Source organism: Hyperoodon ampullatus (assembly GCF_949752795.1).
Source record: "Hyperoodon ampullatus genome assembly, chromosome: 17".
Classification (NCBI taxonomy): domain Eukaryota; kingdom Metazoa; phylum Chordata; class Mammalia; order Artiodactyla; family Ziphiidae; genus Hyperoodon; species Hyperoodon ampullatus.
In genome coordinates this window covers 67,692,683-67,713,640 of record NC_136930.1, presented here as the reverse complement: position 1 = coordinate 67,713,640, position 20,958 = coordinate 67,692,683, and the positions used below count along the sequence as shown (strand labels likewise).

Below are 20,958 nucleotides of genomic sequence, written 5' to 3'. Positions count from 1 at the left end.
TGAGTGAATCATTACAAGTGATTGGGAGAGGCTGCAATTGGCTAAATGAATTCAGTGATTTGCAGTCCTGACTGTACATTAGAATCATCTGGCTTCACTCCCAAAGGTTCTGATTTAGTTGGTCTGGTGCTGAAGCCCAAGGAATGCTTCCCAGGTAATTCTGATGCTCAGCCAGATGGGGAATCAGTGAGCCCCTCCCCCCATTGTTTGCCAGTGGTGTAATTTAAAAGGACACACAGACAGGAGGGGCGGGTAGTAAGGTGGAAACCTGCAGCCAATTTCAGGGACTTCTGTAAGGTTTGTGAACTGGCGTGGACCTCATTCAGAACTTGGCCAGTTTGAAGTCTGAGTCTCCCTACCTCCCTTTTTATTCTAGTTGAGGGTCCTTTTAGTAGATGAAGCAGTAAAATCAGGGCAGTGGGCAGGTCTAAGCTTCTCCCTATTTCCTGAGTCCCCAGCGTTTCTGGGCCCGTTAACCCCCTCTTCCGGTTCCCCTCTGTCTGTCTGGAGTCCCCTCACTTCGTTTGCGTGCTCTTTGTCTTCATACAGAAGCCAGGGCACTCTGTTTCCCCTTCCCCCACCCTGCCCATGGCACGCAGCCTCAGTTCACCCTCTGTAACCCTCCTGTCAGACAGGATCTGGTGTTCTCTTTGAACCCGGGTGACTTGAATGGGTAACTCTCCCAGAGGTGGTTGCATTGTTAACAAGGAATACCGCCTTAATCTAGAGGGGTGTTGATGACAGTGTAGAATCTTAGGTGTCAGCTATGTGGACGCCATTAGAGGAGATATGTGGGAAATAATAGCTGTAAAAATAGTAACTACCATGCATTCAGCACACACCCCGTGCTAGTTTCATGTTTTCCCACTGAAGTTTCCCACTGAAGCAGCCTCACAGGTAGTTGCCGTTACCTCCATTTTAAGGAGAAAAAGTCAAAGTCACACAACCAGCAGGTGCTTGCGCTAGATTTGAACCAAAGAAGTAGAATTCTAGAGCCCGTGCCACCTCCCACTTGAAGGGGGAGCACCAGCACTTGTTCAGACGTTGCCTGGGTTCATTATCACAGCGGAGAAGGCGTTGTCTCCCTTCTCTAAGACAAGAAGAATTGGGACCCAGGAGAGCTCATGGCTGCAGGATGGACAACAGGGCCTAGACTCAGACCCGGCTCTGATTGCCTCCAGAATTATCTTTTTCTCTCCATCCTACCGTGTACCTTAGAGTATAAGTAGTAAATTGCTTTTGTAAATTAACAGAATATTGTTTCGCTCCAGACAAACAAGCAGGAGCCTCCGTGTGGCTCCATGAAAGCCTGGTATTTATGACAGTGTCTTGTTCTGGCTTTAAAGACCAAGAATTGCACCCTCCATCCCCTTTTGGCTAATACTCCAGAATCACAAGGGTGTCACAAGGGTGCTGATGCTGCCTGGGGTTTGAGGAACTGCCAAATCAATCTCTCCTGCTTTCATGTTGAGCAGGGATTGTCGGAAACTCTGGACTTGATTCTTAGATGAAGAAGGGAGGGTGAAATTGAAGGATTAAAGTGGTTACTACAGTTAAATAGGAAATGGGAGTTTAAAAGTTCTATACTGGGGCTTCCCTGGTAGCACAGTGGTTGAGAGTCCGCCTGCCGATGCAGGGGACATGGGTTCGTGTCCCAGTCCGGGAGGATCCCACATGCCACTGAGCGGCTGGGCCCGTGAGCCATGGCCGCTGAGCCTGCGCGTCCGGAGCCTGTGCTCCACAATGGGAGAGGCCACAACAGTGAGAGGCCCGCATACCGCAAAAAAAACCCAAAAAGTTCTATACTGGCCCAAACGTTATATACTGGCCAATAGTAGGCACTCAGTAAATGTTTGTGGAAATGACTAAATGATGAATATCTAGCACATTGGTTGGATGAGGTAACATCAGTCCCACTTCTTAATCAGGAGCCCCAATAACCTCTTTTTTTTTCCTGTTTACACTACAGCATTGTTTAATGTTGATTCTAGAATGGAACATACTCTCAGAAGTCGTGACAAGTTCATTACTGCAATAAGAAATTTTCAAGAAAATCTCCACTTGCAAATAGATCTTTCTTGCACATGCACACATGTTCTGCCAACTAGAAATCGGTCCTATGGTTTAAATGGTTGGGAGGTTTAAGGGAATTCCTAGTCATCATACTCTAGGATGAATTGCTTCAGTTGGGTGGTCAGTTCCTTCTCCCCTGAGCTGTCTGAAGGCTCACTAAACGGATGGGGGAGCTTTAATTGTGGCCCCAAGATAGTAATTTTGGAATGTGGAACAGGTGGAGAATAAGTGAGACTTCTCAGCAGGCGTATTAAGTGATCTGGAAGGGAAAGGAGGGAACTGGCCATTCCAGGGTAGGAAGAACCAGAAAGGGAAAAAGAAGATGTTTTCACTGACTCTGCAAATGTCCCGAGGGTCTGTCTAGACAGGGGAACAGCGTGATAAATGCGGAGAGCTCTGGGAAGAAATTTGTTCGAATCCCAGCTTTGCTTTTTACTTTGTGTAAAACATTGGTCAGTTTATTTTCGCCTTCCTGACCCTTGGTTTTCTCATGTGTAAAATGGGTACAGTCACTGTACCTAGCCCATAGGGGTATTGCAAGAGTGAAATAATAAAATGTATATACAGTATCGAGTAGTTCAGTTGCTCAGTAAACGAAAACGTCTGTCTTGCCCCCAAAGAAACCAAAATGCTTTCCAGAAGCCAAAAGTTTTAATGTACTAAAATTCTGGAGATAAGCTCTTTCTGCAGTGCTAGGTGTTCACCGTGTACCTAACTTCTTGTCAGGGGGTTATTGTGGTTGTTGGTTGTGTGCCAAACGTACGTGTCCCTCTGGGGCATGGTAGGTGTCCAAATAAATATTTATGGAACAAAAAATTGAAATGCCTGTAAGAATCTGAACGGCAGTGTTAGCCAGCATTAGCCTAGGAAGTGCAGAGGGCTTTATTATTCTCTTTTTACCTCTGTCTACGCAGCAGGCTCAGCCTGGCTGGGTCAGGCTTATTTCCCAAGTAATTAATGACGTTCACTTCTTGTTTGTGAAGCAGAGCTATTCAGCAGGATGGTGGGGAGAAAGAACTTCATTTCTGGATACTAATTCCAGTAGCAGCTGTTTTCTGCTCACAGAAATATGCCTGCGCTAACGACTTCACGCTTCCAGCAAAATCACTTCACCGCAGTGCATGCCGAGCTAAGGAGAAATGGGTGGTGGTTTTTTTTTCTTTCGGGAGACGCAGAAACATTCGTCAGAATCGACTCATTCTGTTTGTGCACACATTTCTGATGACTTTCCTAGCTGAACGGCATCTTCTAGTTTGGGTGGCAGAGTGTTATGTCACAGGGCTAATATCCTCATCACTTCTGTGCAGGGAACGTGTCCAGAGCTTCCCTAGTGGAAACATGTTCAAAAACCTGCAAATGGCTTTGCCACATGCTTGTGTAAATATGAACTCTTCTCTGTATCATGTTAACTGGAAAAAGCAATTTGCAAAACAGTATACACAAATTGAACCAACCCATTTTTTTCTAAGAACAGACATTTCACACACACACACATCTTGTTAAAATCCGGTATTAACAAGGACTGTCACTGGGTGTGAAAGTGGGATTAACAAGTAACGTTCAGTTTCTTCTTTGCACTGTGTCCAGCTCCGAGTGTTTCCTCAGTGAATATGCATTCTTTTAATGAAAAGTAAAACCTGTAAAAGGACAAGCCTCAGAGTTTCAGCGAACAGAGCCAAAACAGTCTTCATGTTTGAAAGGTAGCGTAATTGTATTTGGGGTAGAGCGCGTGTAGCCTTTGAAAGATGCTGCTCGGCGGAGCCTGCGGGGGCCGCGGACCCCTTCCCTCATCATTCAAATGCAGAGCCTGGGCGAGCCACGTACCAGGTAGAGGTTACTTTGGGAATCATTTATTGAAAGTCTCTTTCTCGCCATATCTTGAGTCCCTGGCCCCCAGTACAACGACCCTGGCTTTAATTCAGGCCCCCATCATTGCTCATCTGTCTTACGCTCTCGGCCTCCTCCACCAGCTGTCCCGCTGGATGCAAGTGGACTGCAGATCTCCTGGGATGGGACAAGAGTCCTTAGCACCACATGCACTGCCCTCCCTGCTTCTCCTTCCGCATCACCTCCTGCCTTGTCCCTTGCATTCCCCCCACCTGCCCCTCTTCCTCTCAGCCCTCACTCAGGGATGAGGCTGCCTCTGGAGCCTTATGGAAATCCAGCTCAGGCTCTGGGCCCCGCCGGGCACCAGGCACATCCTAGGCCCGTGGTCGTGTCTGTTTCCCATAGCTGCTGGGTGGCACAGGCCACCTGTTCTTCATATGTGCTTAGATGTGGTAGAGGCTTCAGCAGTATCTCATCCAAGGAGTAAGTGAATAGGTGTTTCAAATAGGCTTCTAAAATTTCCCTTTGAATCAATTTTGAAAGTCAGATGACCTGAGAAGATATTAAAATAGAAGCTAATCTTTGGAACCTTTGCTCTGTTTCTAACCCTTATTCTCAGAAGGAGGTGTTCTCGCGGGCTTGGGCTTCAGGCTGCTCCTGGGCGATTTTGTGTGGCGGTCTTTCCCATGGAAGCAGAAAGGAGGGAGGAGTGGGCCTTTGGTCCACTCAACCCTGGACTCAGCTCCAGGCTCTGCTGCTTCCTTACTAGGAGGTTTTAGGAAAGTTGGTTAACCTCTCTGCGCCTCTGCTTCTGCATCTTAGTAAAAGAAACTAAACATAGTTCCCTCACAGGTCATACATGAGATAGTATATGTAAGGCCCCTGGAATGCATTCATTCATTTGATAAATATTTGAGTGCCTGCTGCAGAAAAATGTGTGCTCTTAGTGGGAAGAAAGATAAGAAGTAAATAGGAGTGAGAAGACCCAGGACGTAAACACAGCAGGGTGCAGAGGGGTAGGAGGTCTAGGGAGGGTGGTCAGGCCAGGAACCCCTCCTCTGGGGAGGGGCCGACTGGGAGAGGCCTGGAGGGCACGAGCAGGAGGTGTCCCTGGGAGGCCAGTGCCCCTCTCCGCCGGCAGGGGCCGAAGGCAGAAGGAGCCTGGAGGTGGTCCTTGGAGGTCCTGGCGCAGCCTGGGGTTTTCATTCAGAGTGTGGCAGGGATCACCAACAGTGAGGACTCAACAAGTACATGTTTCCTTTCCTTTTTATCCTTTCTTGTACTTAAACAGTATGAAAGCAGTTCCTGAACTGTTCCACCGTGTTGTAGCCCAGGGCAAGTCATTTAGTCTCACTATGATTTTAGTCTGCTGCACCGCCGGGAGAGATTATATCTTCTTTAATCGGTATACCTGTACATTAGTACTAAATGTCGAGAAAGGACTTTGACATGTATAATTTTGGCAAGTTATACAGACCTGGAGTTTCAGTGATGACTAGTGATTCCGAGCCTTCTGGTCCCTTGGTCCATGCACTCTGGTTCAGCATCCTGCTCCACTTCCTGGTGTTCCTGGGCTTGGTACTGGCCACGTCGGCTGCTTCACCTGTCAAAAATTGTGTTCTCTGCTCTTCAGATTCACATTTGGGGTGATAGGTCCTTTGTCTCACTGGCATTTGGTGGGAGAATACTGTGTACAGGCAAGACGTGTCTGTGTCAAGTGAAGTTCATGTTGATGTGGCAGATGTCAGTCCAGCAGACTTGACAAGCTTCCAAGGGAATAAGTGTCACATGTCATTGTCACTGAAGTTGTGGGTCGATCATGCAGTGACTTAAACTGTGCAAAACCCTTGTCATCAGAAGCTTTCTGGTAATGTACTTGGAAGTAGCCCATGCTTTGAAATGAGAGGTGAAGGGTGCTATTTCATTTTCCAGGATCGGTTGATACTTAACTGAATATTTTTTCCTTTTTAAAAATTTTGTCTCTGTTACTTGGTTGTATATGTTGGTTGTTCAGAAGCAGTGGAGTCACAAACATTCGGGAAGAAAAAAGAAATCATCTGGTTAACCCTCTGTCACATTCACCTGTGAATGGTGTCTCAAAAATTCTTAAGGTTTTCAAAGAGATTTCTCTACTTAGGTTAAGAAACTTGAAACCTCTTATTATGCATAATCAACTTAAACTTGGGAAGTCCTTCCTCATGTCTGACTCAAATCTTCGACAGTTTGAGTTCTGTGCAAATGGAAAAGAGCTGCAGACTTTCCCCGATAACAGCCCTTCACGTCCTTGCAGACCATGATTAAGTCGCTCCTCACCCTCTTTGCTCTAAGTAATGCCTTTAAACCATCTTCAAAGTTCCCGTTTTCCACTCCTTTAATCATCTGTTGATCTTCCCTAAGCTTTTCTGCATCCTCCTTTAAATGTGGATGCCAAATTGGAGCGTGGTATTCTACAAAGTCTCACCATTAACCAGGCTCGCTACCTTTCCAGCCTGTCAGATGTCTTTGTCGATCATATGGGAAATCCAGCGATTTTATCAACACCCAAAAAGATGGGGACTAAACAGTTCATTTTACAATGGGCCCAGCCAAGGCTTGTGGTTGCAGCTGCTGGTTTTGGAGACGGGGGCCTTTGGCAACCCTACGCCAGGTCTGTTCTAAGAAAACGTTTCAGGCCCACAACCTTCTGCCTCCCGATCCTGGGTTTGGCAATCAGTCTGTAGTACAGGAATCCCTTCCCGAGCCCTGGTTTCTCTTAGGCAAAACCGTCCTGTACAGGACTTTACTTCTGGTTTCCATGTCTAAGTCACATGTACATGCAAAGAATATGAAATCCCTGGGGGTCTCTCACTTCCTCTCCCCCTCCCCCCAGAGAGCTTGCTTTGGAACAGATAGACTCAGGACAAAACGTGTTGCTTTCTGTGCCTAATCTCCTTGAAACCACAGGGGAGGATCTCAGAAGTTGTCCAGGAAGCACAGGAAGGTAAACGGAAATGAAGTGTCTGGTGCCCATTATTGAGAGTGAGAGGCTCAGCACGTGTCGTTGAAATATTCTTGATCGTAAGCCACAGGTGGGACCTGTCTCTACCCTCTCCCTCTCTGCTTTCCCTAAAGACTTAAGTTGGATGGGTGGAAGTGTTCCTGGCATGGAGATTTTCAGAACCATGACTGTCAGCTGGGGTAGGCATGCAGGCCTGACTAAAGAGTTCATTGCTTATTTCTGCAGACTTCTGTTCAAGCAAAGCCCAGCCCAGGCACTCAGGCACTTCACTCCTTGGTCAGCTCCTTCCAGAAGCTGGCATTCACCATTGGCCAGCCTGTGATCTTGGACACATATGGGCAGGAGGGCAAGAAAGAGTTTTGACCAGAATGATTATGCGGCGAGACTCCTTTTAAGTAAAGCCTACATTAGCATGACTATTTAGATACTGCAGGCTCTGTATGAATTATATGTGTGACCACGAGATTTGCTGGAAAATGATGGGAAGTCCTCATCATCTTTCCCTCTCTCCAGATTTTGGGGCTCGTTAAGCAATGTCTCATCGGTAGTAGTTGTCCTTGTACTTTCGGGAGAAGTAATGTAAATTTCGTGTTGTAACCAAAATTTGTGGATGCCTGAGACACCGGCTTTGGGGTGATTGATTACTGGGGTCATTTTGAGTGAATGAAGGAAGTACACTCAGCTACATTTCACAGGAAGATGCAGTAGTGAAAAGTGCCAACTCTTCGAGCTTGTATATGTGTAGGTTCCAGAAAGGCGCATTTCCATGGGTCATACCCACTCTTCACTGAAAGTGAGATGGGTTATCTCGGTTCCATTCTGATTAGTCACCAGGATGTTTATACACAGTTAAAAGACATTCAGCATTTTCCCTTCTTTAATGAGATTCAGAATCCCAGTGGGGTGAATTAGACCGTATCACATTTATCATGACCCTGCACACCTGCCCCGCGGGGTACTGGGCCTGTGGGGAACAGCTAGCGCTGCCCGTAACTTCTCCCTTTCGTCTTGTGTCCAGTCTAACAGGCAACCCGCCAAGTTGAACCTTCTCACCTGTCAGGTGAAACCGAATGCCGAGGACAAGAAGTCTTTTGACCTGATATCACGTGAGTCCGTTTTCTCCCAAGTCAGTTGTGCATTCTGCCACCAGCCTATTTCCGTTCTCTGGGTTGGAAACCGCAGCTTTCCCAAGCAGGGTTTCTTGCTGCACTGCGCACGCAGCTCTGAGAAGAGCCCTGGGCCTCTCAGCACGGAGCCCACCTGCAGGTGGGAAGGCATAACCGTGTCAGATCTGACCGCAGTGGAGTAGAATCTAGATTTGTGCCGTAAACCAGACCAGTTCTTGGCCACAAGTACACAGCTTTATCCCCGTGGAAGGATTTTTCTAAGCACGCTCCCATTTCTCTCCTACATCTGCTGAATCAGTCTTTGGTGTGAGGCCCAGACATAGGTGTTTTTTAAGAAGTCCCTGGGTGATTCTAATGTGTACCTGTGGTTGAGATGCGCAGACATAGACTTGACAACACAGGTGTGCCACTGTGTCTGTCCAGCTGATTTGCCCAGCTGCAGAATCAAGCCCTGAAAGGAAAAACCATTTCCTTGCTTCCAAGCAGAACTGCCTTCTGACTTCATGAATCAATGACACTGTGCTCTGTCACTGTCTTATTCCACGGGTCAGAGTGTGTTTTTCTCTTGTGATGAGGTTGTGCAGTGACCCACCCACCCCCCAGCTGATGGCCTGTATTCTCACAGTCTTCACAGTGAGGGGAGACTGTTTTCCTCCAGTCTGGCTCCCTGTGCTTTCACTGGTCCCATGGGTGTTCACGGTAGCTGAGGGGACATCTCTTTGTAAAGGAAGAGGATGGCAGTGCCGATGAAGTGACTCACAAATATTCTGAGATCCTCCATCACTGACCTTCGGTGTTCATCCTTCTCTATAGAGCCTCACAGGACAGGCCAACCAACAGCCTACGATCTATGTGTAGAGCACAAAAATACTTTCCCGTCCCTTGAAATCCTTCTGATGTAGTCCTGAGAATGGAAGAAACCGTCCCAGCCCAACGGATGGACTCAGTTGTGAGACTGGGTAGAGTCTAAGCTGGATTCTGCAGCAACTACTGAAGTTCAGATTCCCCATGATTTTTATGACCGTGAGATTTCTTGGGTTACTGATGAGAAAGAAGTACGAAAAGTTGGAATTATACTATGACTTCAGAAGTTAAGAACCCCTCGATTTGAGAAGCCATAGGTTATTAATAATAATTATTGAATGTCTAACATGTGCCAGGTGCTTTATAAACATGGGCAAACCTCTCAAAAGCCCTGTCAGTTTCCTGTTTCACAGAAGAAAAACCTGAGACTCAGAGAAGTTCAGCAACTTACACAAGGTCTCACAGTGGTGAAGCAGGGATTCAGCCGAGGCGCCTGGGCTCTGGTACCCGTGGCGTGTTCCTCTCTCTCAGGGAGATATGGGGTGGGGGGCCTACCCTGGAGCAGTCACGTGGTGAGTGACCGGCTAGTAAGTAAAGGCGGTAAGTCAGTGGTAGTTTGACCTCAGTATGTAGAAACATTCTAACAGATCCCACATTTTAAGGAAGAGCTTCCCTCATATCCACCTGCCCAAACTATCCAGGTTAAGCTGCCGTCTCCTTACCTGAGTCGCAGCCTGAGGATGATCCTCCAGCAGGGCTTGAGCCCTTCCTCCCTGAAGCCTGATTCAACCAGAGAGGAGCCTGGGGCAGGATGTGCCTGCTTGTCAGGGCTGCCCTGTGAGTCACTTATCGTTTCTGGAAAGGAATTTTTTAAAGGAAAGCCAGTGAAAGGCAAACTGAAAAGGAAAAGTAGAATACTGAGTTCGCAGGTAGCACTCTCCAATTTGTCACCGAGATCCACCTGACCAGGTAGGGACCCGTCCCCCTCCCCACTTGTTTTTCAAAAGAAGTGCTGGGCATTCACGTGGTGTTCGCAGTTATTTTGCTGTATTCTTCTTGCCCTTCAGACAAATAATATTGACAAAGTGAATCCTGTAACTGCTAAAACAAAATGTTGCAAAAATAAAATTATATTAAAATCCTGCTTTTAATGTGTTCCCCACCCCCCAGGAACTTTCAAAATTTGCATTAATACCTAAGGTATTCTGCTTTCTAAGGTTTTGCTTTTTTCTCTTTTTTTGTATTTTAGATAATAGGACGTATCACTTTCAGGCAGAAGATGAGCAGGATTATGTAGCGTAAGTAGTTCTGAAATAACGGCACGATGCCTTAAATTGAAAAAGCATCTCTGTCCTGTACAGTATGCCTTTAAGTTTTCTTTTTTTTACTGAGAATCCTGGTGGTTATTTCTCACCTCTGGGCCTTCACATGTGTCTCTCCTCTCTGTCTAGGGTGCTCAGTAAACTCAGGTGCCCCCTGCAAGGTTCTGCTCAATTCAGACGCCCTGGGGGTTTTGCTCCCTCCCTCCTGCCCCGCACCCACTTCACACCCCTCTGGATCCCCTGGCTCAGCCCAAGCCCTCTGGAGACCTAGAGCTTCTTTTTTCATATTTTTTTTTTTTTTTCTGTGGTACGCGGGCCTCTCACTGTTGTGGCCTCTCCCGTTGCGGAGCACAGGCTCCGGACGCGCAGGCTCAGCGGCCATGGCTCACGGGCCCAGCCGCTCCGCGGCATGTGGGATCTTCCCGGACCGGGGCACGAACCCGCGTCCCCTGCATCGGCAGGCGGACTCTCAACCACTGCACCACCAGGGAAGCCCACCTAGAGCTTCCTGAGGGCAAGGACTGTGCCTTCTTCATTTCTAATCCCATCATCTGCACTTGGGAGGGGTTTATTCGGTGTTCAAGTAATTCATTACCTTTTGCCTTCTCTCTGGGTGCTGGTGGTAGTGATGGGGGAGGGGCGGGACTTGGTTTTGATGAAGACGTCCTGGCGTCCTGCACGGAAAGATGTTTATTTTCCTCCAAGTTACACAGAGGAATTTTCACTGCCTCATTGAGTTGTTTTCTCATGTGAAAGTGTCCAGTGAATTGAACAGAGAAATCCTTTCTCATCTCACTGTGGAAGGAGGCAGGTACAACAGAAGAGCAGCTGCGTGTTTAAAGGCAGGCAGACTTGACTTCTAGTCCAGAATCTGCCCGGTAGTGACTTTGTGACCTTGGAAAGATCATCCCATCTCGGCCTTCTTGTCAGTAAGATGGGTTCTAGCCCTCGCAGGATTTTGAGACTTGAGGTAAAATGTGTAAAGCTTCTCATACAGTGCCAGTTTTGTTTTTTTTTTAATCCTATAAACTCGAAGTGACTTTTAAAGTATTAAAACACCGTTGTGCACTATTTTATTTCTTAATACTTTTTTGTATGCCTGTTACTTTAAAATAATTTTAAAGTTTTTTGAAGAATTGTCAGAAATAGCTGCTTTGATTCTTGACCCTTTTGAAATGTAGCCATTTCACCAAATTTGAATTATTCCTCCAGAAAATAAATTGTCCTTTGAATATGTATTTTCAGATTATCATGGCAAACTTTTAAAATTTCTTTGTCAGTAGTTTTCAAATAAAGAGGCAAATGTGGCATAAGAGAATGAACTCTGAAGAAAGGGTGTTAACAGAACTGTTTCCTTTTCCCAGTCTGACACCAGTCCCGCTCTAGGGCCTTGGGCAAGTCACTGAACCTCTCTAGGCTTCTGTTTCTTTAAAGCATTGTAAACCCTAACTCAGAGGCTTGTTGGAGGATTATATTTCAGAAATTATAAGTATGTGGCACATAGTAGATACTGGTAATATCAGATAGCCAAAATCTCAAAATGCCTAAGGAAAGCAAAATAGAGGCTTCTGCAGTCAAGTGAAAACTCCAGCATCATCAATGCTGCTGCTGTTAAATGCACAGTGATCTGCCCTGTGGAACCCAGATTCTTGACTTGTTTTTAAGAGAACAATTTCTAGTTTCTAACTTGAGACTAATGATAGAAAAAATATTATTTAACTTAAAAGGTATTAAATGCCCACCCCATCCCCTCCATTCCTTAACATTGTTGGGTTTTCTGCTTCATAGCAGAAAAGCTAAGCTGTGCGATCCTTTTTCTCACAACAGTGAGGGTGAGCGCCATCTAGAGTCAAAGGTATGACTTGCAGTTCTCCTATTCCAGGTATTAATACTTTGCTTTGGTTTTTAATTCTCATTGCTGTCTCTATTACTTATTCAAATGAAACGAAAAGCATTTCTAAACCACCGCTCTCATTTTTTTGTTTGTTTTTCATTTTCTTCTAAAAAAGTTAATTTGGCTTTTGTTCCTCATTCATGAAAGTAATACAACTCATTATAGATTCAAACAATTACAGAAAAATAGAGTCACGCGTTCCGTCTATCTGTTTTTTCCTACAAAAAATCACTCAGAGACAACCAGTATTTTGGTGAATTTCTTTCTATCCCTTTTTTCCCCAAACAAAATATATAATTCACAAATACATTTAAATTTGAGATTATGTCATATGACAGTTTTTTTCCTATTTCACAAAACATTATATTGTGATCATTTCCCCAAAGTCATCCAAAAATTAGTTGGAAACTTAAATTTCAATACCTGGTTAACTAGTCCACTTTGTGGTTATTTCAGGCTTTGTTAATCAACCCCTGTTATTGGGTATTTAGGTTGTTTTACGCATAGATTAGTAGCAGAGGGTTATTTTGTTGGGTACATATTGTGGTCATGCTGTACCTGTATTTTAATAGCCTGCACTTTTCATTTCATAAAATAAACATCATGTTTCCATTGTTAATGTACCTTTTTCATAAGCAGGAATCTTCATGGAAAATGAAATACCCCTTCACTTTCACTTTTAAGAGCCCCCGCTGACATGGACTCCCAGAAAACAATGCCTTTTGCTAAACTCCCTGTCCTGCCTCGATTCCTTTCTCACCTGTTCTTGCTCATCCTTGCACTAGGCTGGTCCCACTCTGAGTCCTCTTCGTTCTGACGTTCCCTTTATATTCTGTCTCCGTGGAAATGCAGGCGCCTATGTATTCGCACAAGCCCTTGGTTATTGATACCCTCTCATCTGTTCCTCTCATCTCGCTGGCTCTCTCCCGTGTGTTGTTTTCCACTCTTTGTATTGCTATGGGGAGGTCTCTTTTGCCAGTGCTGCATGAAAACAGATGCTTTTGCAGGGGAAGGAGAATGCAATGGCCAACCAGGCTCTATGTCTCCTCCTCCTGTTTCTGACAACAGGTGGATATCAGTGCTGACGAACAGCAAAGAAGAGGCCCTCACCATGGCCTTCCGTGGAGAGCAGAGTACGGGCGAGAACAGCCTGGAGGACCTGACGAAAGCCATCATTGAGGACGTCCAGCGGCTCCCAGGCAACGATGTCTGCTGCGACTGTGGCTCATCAGGTATTTGCCCCCAGACTTGAGCCGCTTGTTAAACATCCCTTCTCTTCCTGTAGAATATAAATGAGCAAGTTATTTAAATGCCTTAATCTCCTTGTGGACACAGACACACGTATGCCCAGCTTGAATGGTCCCACCTCTGAGTGCTTTCACCCCTGCCTTTTGCTCTACCCGGGAAGCCTTCACCTGCTCTCCCTAAATGGCGCCTGCCAAAATGCCACCTTTCCCGTAAGGTCCAGTTAAATGGACAGTAAGGGGAGAGCACTGGACATGGAGTCCATCATCCTGGTTTTGAATCACCCGCCCGCTTCTCAGAGCCTGGACGACCTCATACTAAGTCCCTTTACTATTCTGATCTTCAGTTTCCTCATCCTGAAAGTGGGATAACAAACCTCAGCTGTTATGAGGGCTTAGTGAAATGGCGTATATGACATTGGCTGGCACACGGTACCTTTCCTTCCGTTCAGTAAAACCTCCCCAACCTCTGTATCACATTGGTGTCCCCTTGCTCCAAATTTCTGTTCTCACATGGTATCTGTGTTACTTAGGTATTGACAGTAGCTAACATTTATCGAATGCTTACGTTATGATAAGGATTGTGATATTTGTTTTGCTGGTCTTTACGTACTGAATCCTCACAGAATCTCTCTGAGCAAGATAACTAAAATTATCCCCATTTCACAGACGAGAAAACTGGGGGAATCAGAGAAGTTGATTGACTTGCCTGAGGTCACACATCTAGTAGGGGTCAGAATGTCGTGCAAACCTATCCTTAAGCATTATGATCTACTTTTTAATTGTTTTACTAGTGCAGATGGGCTCCTGTATACAACAGGCCATAAGCACCTCAGAGGCAAGTCTCACATCTTCTGCTTTTGTGTACGTGTGTGATAGTGATGACACAGTGTCAGGGTATGGCAGAGGAGGCTCTGCTCTGGGGCCCTTGGGGGTTGTAGAAAAAGCTCTCTTATTACCAAGAGGTGCTTGTGCAGAAGCCATAACCAGGATGACGGGTTAAGTTGGGTTGTAGCGTGGAGATTAACGATGGCTGTAGAACCCAGTCCCTTGTGAGCTGTACTTAGAAGGCCTTTAATCCATCACTGTCAGGATGTTTCCTCGGCCTCCTGGGCAAAGTCTTTCTCACATTTTCACAAAAATAAAGCACTGAATTTTATTTTCAATTCAGTATTGAAGGGATAGTTTTAAATTTTGTCTTAAAATCTGCTCTCTAACAAGCTATTAGTTTTTATATAGCCCCTAGGCTAAACTGCAAGCATCTATTTCTTCCATTTAAATTTTTCCCTTATAGTTTTTAACAAATTTTACTACTGTTTTAGCTTCCTCTGTAGTTGGCACACTAAAACTTAGATATCTTGTCTTCAAAATCCTTTCCACAGAACCCACCTGGCTTTCAACCAACTTGGGGATTTTGACCTGTATAGAATGTTCCGGCATCCATAGGGAAATGGGGGTTCATATTTCTCGCATTCAGTCTTTGGAACTAGACAAATTAGGAACTTCTGAACTCTTGGTAAGTAGTGACCTGTCGTGCATATATTTAGTATATTGCTTTGGGGGGTTTTGTTTCTGCTCAGTACAAAGAATTCTAGCTCCTGAATTTAGTGAATTTACATAGGTATTTAAAATGTAAATTTTGTGGTATGTAACATTGACTTTCTATTTCCTGATTGAAGAACTGGCAAATCATACATTTCTATAATTAGCTCCACTAAATGGCTCTTTTCTTCTAGGATAGGCTTTTTCAAAGCTGCTTGTTTTCTTTTGGAATAGTTTTTATATGATTCACTGTAATAGCAGTAAAGGGGGTTAGATGTTGAACTCACATGTTCACTTTATCTAGTGGCTTATGTTATTAAAGATAATGACCAAAGAGTTTTTCTCTGTTTTTACTGTTTGTAAGTTTGTAAAAGTACGCATGAATTGAGAGTGGCCTTTTAGCTACTGTCATAAACCAACCACTCCTTAACCCATAACTTCTTTAGGTAGTCAGGGAAAGAATTGTGTGCCGTTATGGTGTATAGCTTTATAATATGGAAAGGGGGCCCTCATCAGGTCCAAGTTAAACTGGTCCCACAGTTCACCAAATGAAGGAAGGAAAGGCCCACTTGGCACCTCCTATAATACCTTGTGGCCACCAGTCCTGTCTTGCATAACTGGAGCCCTGGTGCCTGTGAGAGGGTCCTTCTACTAAGGGTGAAAGGGTTTGACGTGAAGTAGGGCTTCTCCTCACACAGGAGGCTCTTGATCAGGACCTGAGTGTACCTGGGACTCAAAAAATCTGAAAGCCTAGATTATCACTAGCCTTGCCGGGAGCAAAGTACCCCAGAGTCAGGGCAGGTAGTCACCCAGCCAGCAGCCTTTGTCATCTGAGCACCCATTAAGCAATGGTGGTCTGTCTTGTGTTGCATGAGCCCCTTGATTTAGAAAGTATCATACTGATACATGGCTCCCTATTCACTTCAGGATCATAGAGAAAAGGCTCAGACCTAATACCTGAAACATTCTTCTTTAGTATGAAAATGGTGTCAGTCCATCGTAAACACCTAACTATGTGATAAATCCAAGAGACCTGATCACATGAATGTTTCAAAAACTTCACATCAATCCCCAAATTATCTCAATGACCAAAAGCCTTTCAGGACAAATTTTCTTGGAAGGGTCTTGAACCCAGGAGCAAAATGGTTCCTGGGGCCTCTTCATTAATTGCCTACAGCATCTTAATTGGTACCCCAAATATAAAGGAATCCTACATTCTTTTCTGTTCAATAACAGTAAATCTGCTTTATCTAAAAATGAGTTGTGATGGTAATTGAAAAGCTATTGCTGTTCATTAAGCATTTAACCTAGATTCATATTTGGAATCTGCTCTGTCTAATCTCATATAGTGTGTGTGTGTGTGTGTGTGTGTGTGTGTGTGTGTGTGTGTGTGTAGGACCACATCCTATTCTAGTCTAACATTTATCACATTATGTTTGTGAATATTATTAGTTTTCTTATCCATGGTTCCACTAGTCCATTAGCTCCTATAGCAGGGAACATGGTTTACCCGTCTCTGTATTACCAGCACTCAGAAGTTCAGTGCCTGGCACAGAGTACGTGCTCAGTAAGTTATCTGTTGACCAGATGAATGGACAGTTTGTATTTTGAGTCAAATGAGGGAAAATACGTATTCAGAAATCTCAAAAGCAAATAATAGGAAACTTTTAAACTAGTAGTAAGGAGTTTGCTATATTGTGTTTTGTTTATGTTACAGCTGGCCAAGAATGTAGGAAACAATAGTTTTAATGATATTATGGAAGCAAATTTACCCAGCCCCTCACCAAAACCCACCCCTTCAAGTGATATGTAAGTACTTCTAATACAGTGAATTCTTTACTGTTCTATAATTGTTCTACTCTCCCCAAAACTTCTCAGTGGTTGTAGTATTTTTTTTCCCCAGAGGAAATTTCATTATGAGAAAAAAGCAGAGAAAAGTAAAGTGTTTGAAACATATTTCTGGAATGACCCGATTATTTTCATCATCACCTTTCCCTAGGTAGTTGCAGCTGCTCTGTGGAGGATAAATCTTCGTAAGGACAATTATCTCGTAATCCTCACGTGTTGTGATAAATAAGAGACATACAAAAGCAACGGGAGAGTCCTATCAGATTGGCAAAAAGCCAAATGCTTAACAGCCCACTCAGCCAGACTGTGGGGAAACAGACATCTCCTCTCCTGTGGTGTTGGTGGGAGTACAAACGGTGCACTATCCATAAGGGGCACATTAGCCATATTCATCACGATTATAGATTAATTTACCGTGACTCAGCAACGCCACTTCTGGGAAGTTCTTCCTGTTCTGTAATGGAAAAGGATTAAGGAACAAAGCAAGTGTCTACCTATAGATACAGGATGAAATATTCTGTGGTATGACCACACAGCAGAACCCCTTGCAGATGTAAAAAGGAATAGGAAGCTTCTTCTGTCCTGGTCTGGGATGATCTTCAGGATTACTGTCAAGTGAAAACATCAGGTGCAGTGCAGTGTTCACGGCACGCTGCCTTTGGGGCAGGGAAGGGTGGAGGGCATGGGAACAAGTGCACAGAGGCCCCCGCACCCCCGACCCAGGCACACTGTCCAAACTCAGGAGCCAGATGTTGGGTACTTCTACGGATTAATCCCTCACTGTGAACTCTGGCTACTCATTATCTGGACTCAGACACCAAATAGATTTGGACAGTGAAGGACACACATAAACATATATATTTATTTAAACTTGGGTTTGCTTGAAGAAACACTGGCAAATACCCAGGAAACTAATAAAAGCGCTTCCTCCAGGGTGGGTGTAGGACCCCCTCAGTAAACACTTTCTGATACCATTTTTATTGGTGAGTCATGTGAATCTTTAAGCATATTCAAAAAGGCTCACATTGAATTTACACTTTAAAATTTTAAATCCTGTGGATAAATAGGAGAAAAGAGATTCAATTCCGACTCGAGTGATCAGGGAAGCCTTTGTGAAGTAGATGCCAGCCTAAATGTTTTGCCAGCCCCTCCTGGTTGGTTATTCAGGCACCAAATTTGCAAAGCACTTTATGGGGCACATTCGAGGAACATGTTTTCTTCATCCTGAAATCATGAAATTCGATCTCCCAGAGGCCTCTTGGTATTTGTCTTTTCTTGAATTAGACAAATGCATATTGTACGTTTAGTCTGTGCCTCATATTATGTCAGATGCTGGGGAAATGTCAAAACACAAACTAGATATAAACCCTGTCCTCGTGACACCTAGAGCCTAGAGAGGAAGCTAGGTGTTAACCAAGAAATTAAACAGTGAATCATTTAGTCGTAGTCGTGGTAAGTGTCACAGAAGAAAAGTTAGGGATGTTGGGGGCCTATATTGAATATAATATCCTAAGCTAATCTGGGGGGGCGTCTGGCTTAACAGCAACCTTCAAGCATCGTCCTAGCACAAACACTGCTTGGATGTCTTTTTCACACTAATGAGCTCAAATTACACTGAGAACTAGGGCTTTCCGAAGCTAGTTTGATCGTAAAACAACTGCAAACCAATATGATCCGGGGTTACTTCACAAATGTGGTAACAGTGAGTGCTCAAGCACACACACGGCCCAGTGTTGCCCACACCAGTGTTTTTGAAGTGTTTACATGACCCAGACTTCGAAGGCATTTCTTTAGGATAAATCTCATAACAGCATGGGTTTTTGTTTCCTGCTTTTCACCTGGGAGACAGCATCAGCACTGCCCCGTCAGCTCTGTGGCCTCCGTCAGGCCTTCGCCTTCAAAGAGCTCATGATTCTCCAAATCTCCAACGTAGCCGCTGTTGCCAGACTCTGTGAGTTCAGATCCACTTCCTAAACTGTGATCTTGGGCAAGTAGCTTTGACTGTCTGAGCCTCAGTTTCCTCATCTGCAAAGTGTGTCAACCCCCTCGGGCGTGGGGAGGACTACTGAGAAGAGCTTAGAGCAGCTGTGGGCATGTAGTGAGTATTTACTGCTGTCATCATTACTGTTATTCTCTGATTTGGGCACAACCGACAGGAATGGAGTGAATCTCCTGTAACATGATTAAATCACTCACATACTTAATTAAGCAACTTCTGTGTTCCAGGCACACTTTTAAGTGCTGAAGATACAGTCGGTAGTGAACAAGGCAGCTCCTGTCCTGCTTACATTCTGACTGGGGTGAGGAAAACCCAGGGAATGAGAAAGTAAATCACCTAAGTCCACATGGTAGTTGGTGTCAGCAGGAAAACATAAGAGGGTGAGGGGTTGACTGTAGGGGGTCAGGGAGCATCTGAGGACCCGACATTTGAGTTGAGAGCTGGAGGGTGTGACGGGCAGGTGTGAGCCAGCAGGCCAGGCAGGTGGACAGTAAGTGTTGCTGCCCTGAAGGGGGACCGGCTTGGCGTGTTCACGTGATAACAAGAGGGCAGGTGAGGCCGCAGGGAACTGAGCCAGGAGAGTGCTGGGAGATGCCACAGAGATGGGGCCAGACACGTCGGGCTCTGCAGGTCGTGGAATGGTTGTGGATGTTATTATTCTAAGTGCGATCAGAAGTTGTCAAACAAAGGGAGTGACATGATAAGTTATGTTTTAAATGGATCCTTGGGGCTCAGTGATGCTCAACTGGGGCAGCTTTGCCCCCAGAGGACACTTGGCAGTGTCTGGACACATTACATCGTGACGTGGGCAGGTGCTGTGGCATCCAGAGGGTAGAAGCCAGGGATGCTGCCGGACATGCTACGATGCATGGGATTGCCATCCGTAACAAAGGATTATCCAGGCAAAACGTCCGTAGGATGGAGGTCGAGAAACCCAACTGTGGCTGATGCGTGAAGGACAGACTGTAGGGGGCGTTGGGGACGGACTGAAGAGCAGTGCATACCAGATCCACCGAGGAATAAAGATAAATTGGACTAAGGTGGTAGCGGCGGAGGTGGTGAAAAGTAGTTCAGTTCAGGTCTCAGTCTATTTTGAAGGGAGGACCACCAGGATTTGCTCATCAGTTTAAATATGGGGTGTTGGGCGTCCCTGGTGGCGCAGTGGTTGAGAGTCCGCTTGCCGATGCAGGGGACACGGGTTCGCGCCCCAGTCGGGAAGAATCCCACATGCCGCGGAGCGGCTGGGCCCGTGAGCCATGGCTGCTGAGCCTGCGCGTCCGAAGCCTGTGCTCCGCAACGGGAGAGGCCACAGTAGTGAGAGGCCCGCGTACCGCCAAAAATAAATAAATAAATAAATAAATATGGGGTGTTTAAGGGAATTGTTCAGATGACGCCCACCGTCTTTGGCCTGAGCATCTAGGTAAATGGCCAGTACCGTTATCTGAGCCAGGGTAGGTAGAAAGGACCGGGTTTGGTGGGGGACAAAAGGAGAAGGTTGTCTTTCATGTAGAACTCTTGGCATCCAGACTTTCAGACAAGTCTGTTTTCCACCCTCCCTACTGCCCCGTGCCAGAAAGCTTTTCATTGCCGGGGGACTAGATGTGACTAGATAGAGATAACTCTGAGTGCCCAGAAAGGGTTAAACACACCCTGCCTAGTGAGAGCTCAGGCACTTCCTGTAGCCACAGAATTGCAGAGCCAGGGTTGGAGGTGGTCTCCTAGGTGACCTGGGGCAAATGCCTCAGTGCCCTCTGCATCTTTTCTGCTGGATTATCAGGTAGCATCTGCGTGATGCTTCCAGCCACAGGAGCCCACCTGCAGAGCTCGCTGCAGTTGAGGTCTGCCTCCCTGCCGTGGATCCTAGTCCTACCCACCTTGGATAAGAGGAGAAAGGAAGCTTAGAAACAAACCCATAGCCGTGCATCATTTTCTGTTCCGTACCTGTGCTCTTGCTTCCCTGGAAGGTAGTAAGTAAGGCAGGTATGATTGCTAATACTTCACAGGGGAGGAAACTGAGGCCGAGCAAGAACTCGATTCACCCGGGGTCACGGAGAGAGCAAGTGGTATCAGACTTGAATTAAGCCATCTAGTCCTTAAGTCTGGTGCTCCGTCCACCACACAGTAGCTGCCTTTCAAACTTGATGTAAGTCACAGAAGCCAGGCTTAGGCCATCCTTTCAGGTGTCTGGAAGTCTTCCAATTCATCAAGTTACGGCCATTCTAGGAGGACTCTGACCTAAGCATAAAGGACACTCTTGAGTGTACGATCTTGGTTCCCGAG

At 45.6% G+C, this 20,958-nt stretch overlaps 1 protein-coding gene across 1 annotated transcript in view; it reads left to right on the top strand.

The window, feature by feature from the left end:
• Positions 1-20,958, top strand: part of ASAP1 (ArfGAP with SH3 domain, ankyrin repeat and PH domain 1) — a gene marked incomplete at its 3' end in the record, with an annotated part of 309,959 nt that overhangs the window by 250,415 nt on the left and 38,586 nt on the right. Inside the window, exons 14-18 of the mRNA XM_079722229.1 lie at positions 7,917-8,004; positions 10,079-10,127; positions 13,114-13,277; positions 14,672-14,805; positions 16,549-16,640. Coding sequence (XP_079578355.1) covers positions 7,917-8,004; positions 10,079-10,127; positions 13,114-13,277; positions 14,672-14,805; positions 16,549-16,640 — 527 coding nt within the window. The remainder of the gene's footprint in view (positions 1-7,916; positions 8,005-10,078; positions 10,128-13,113; positions 13,278-14,671; positions 14,806-16,548; positions 16,641-20,958) is intronic.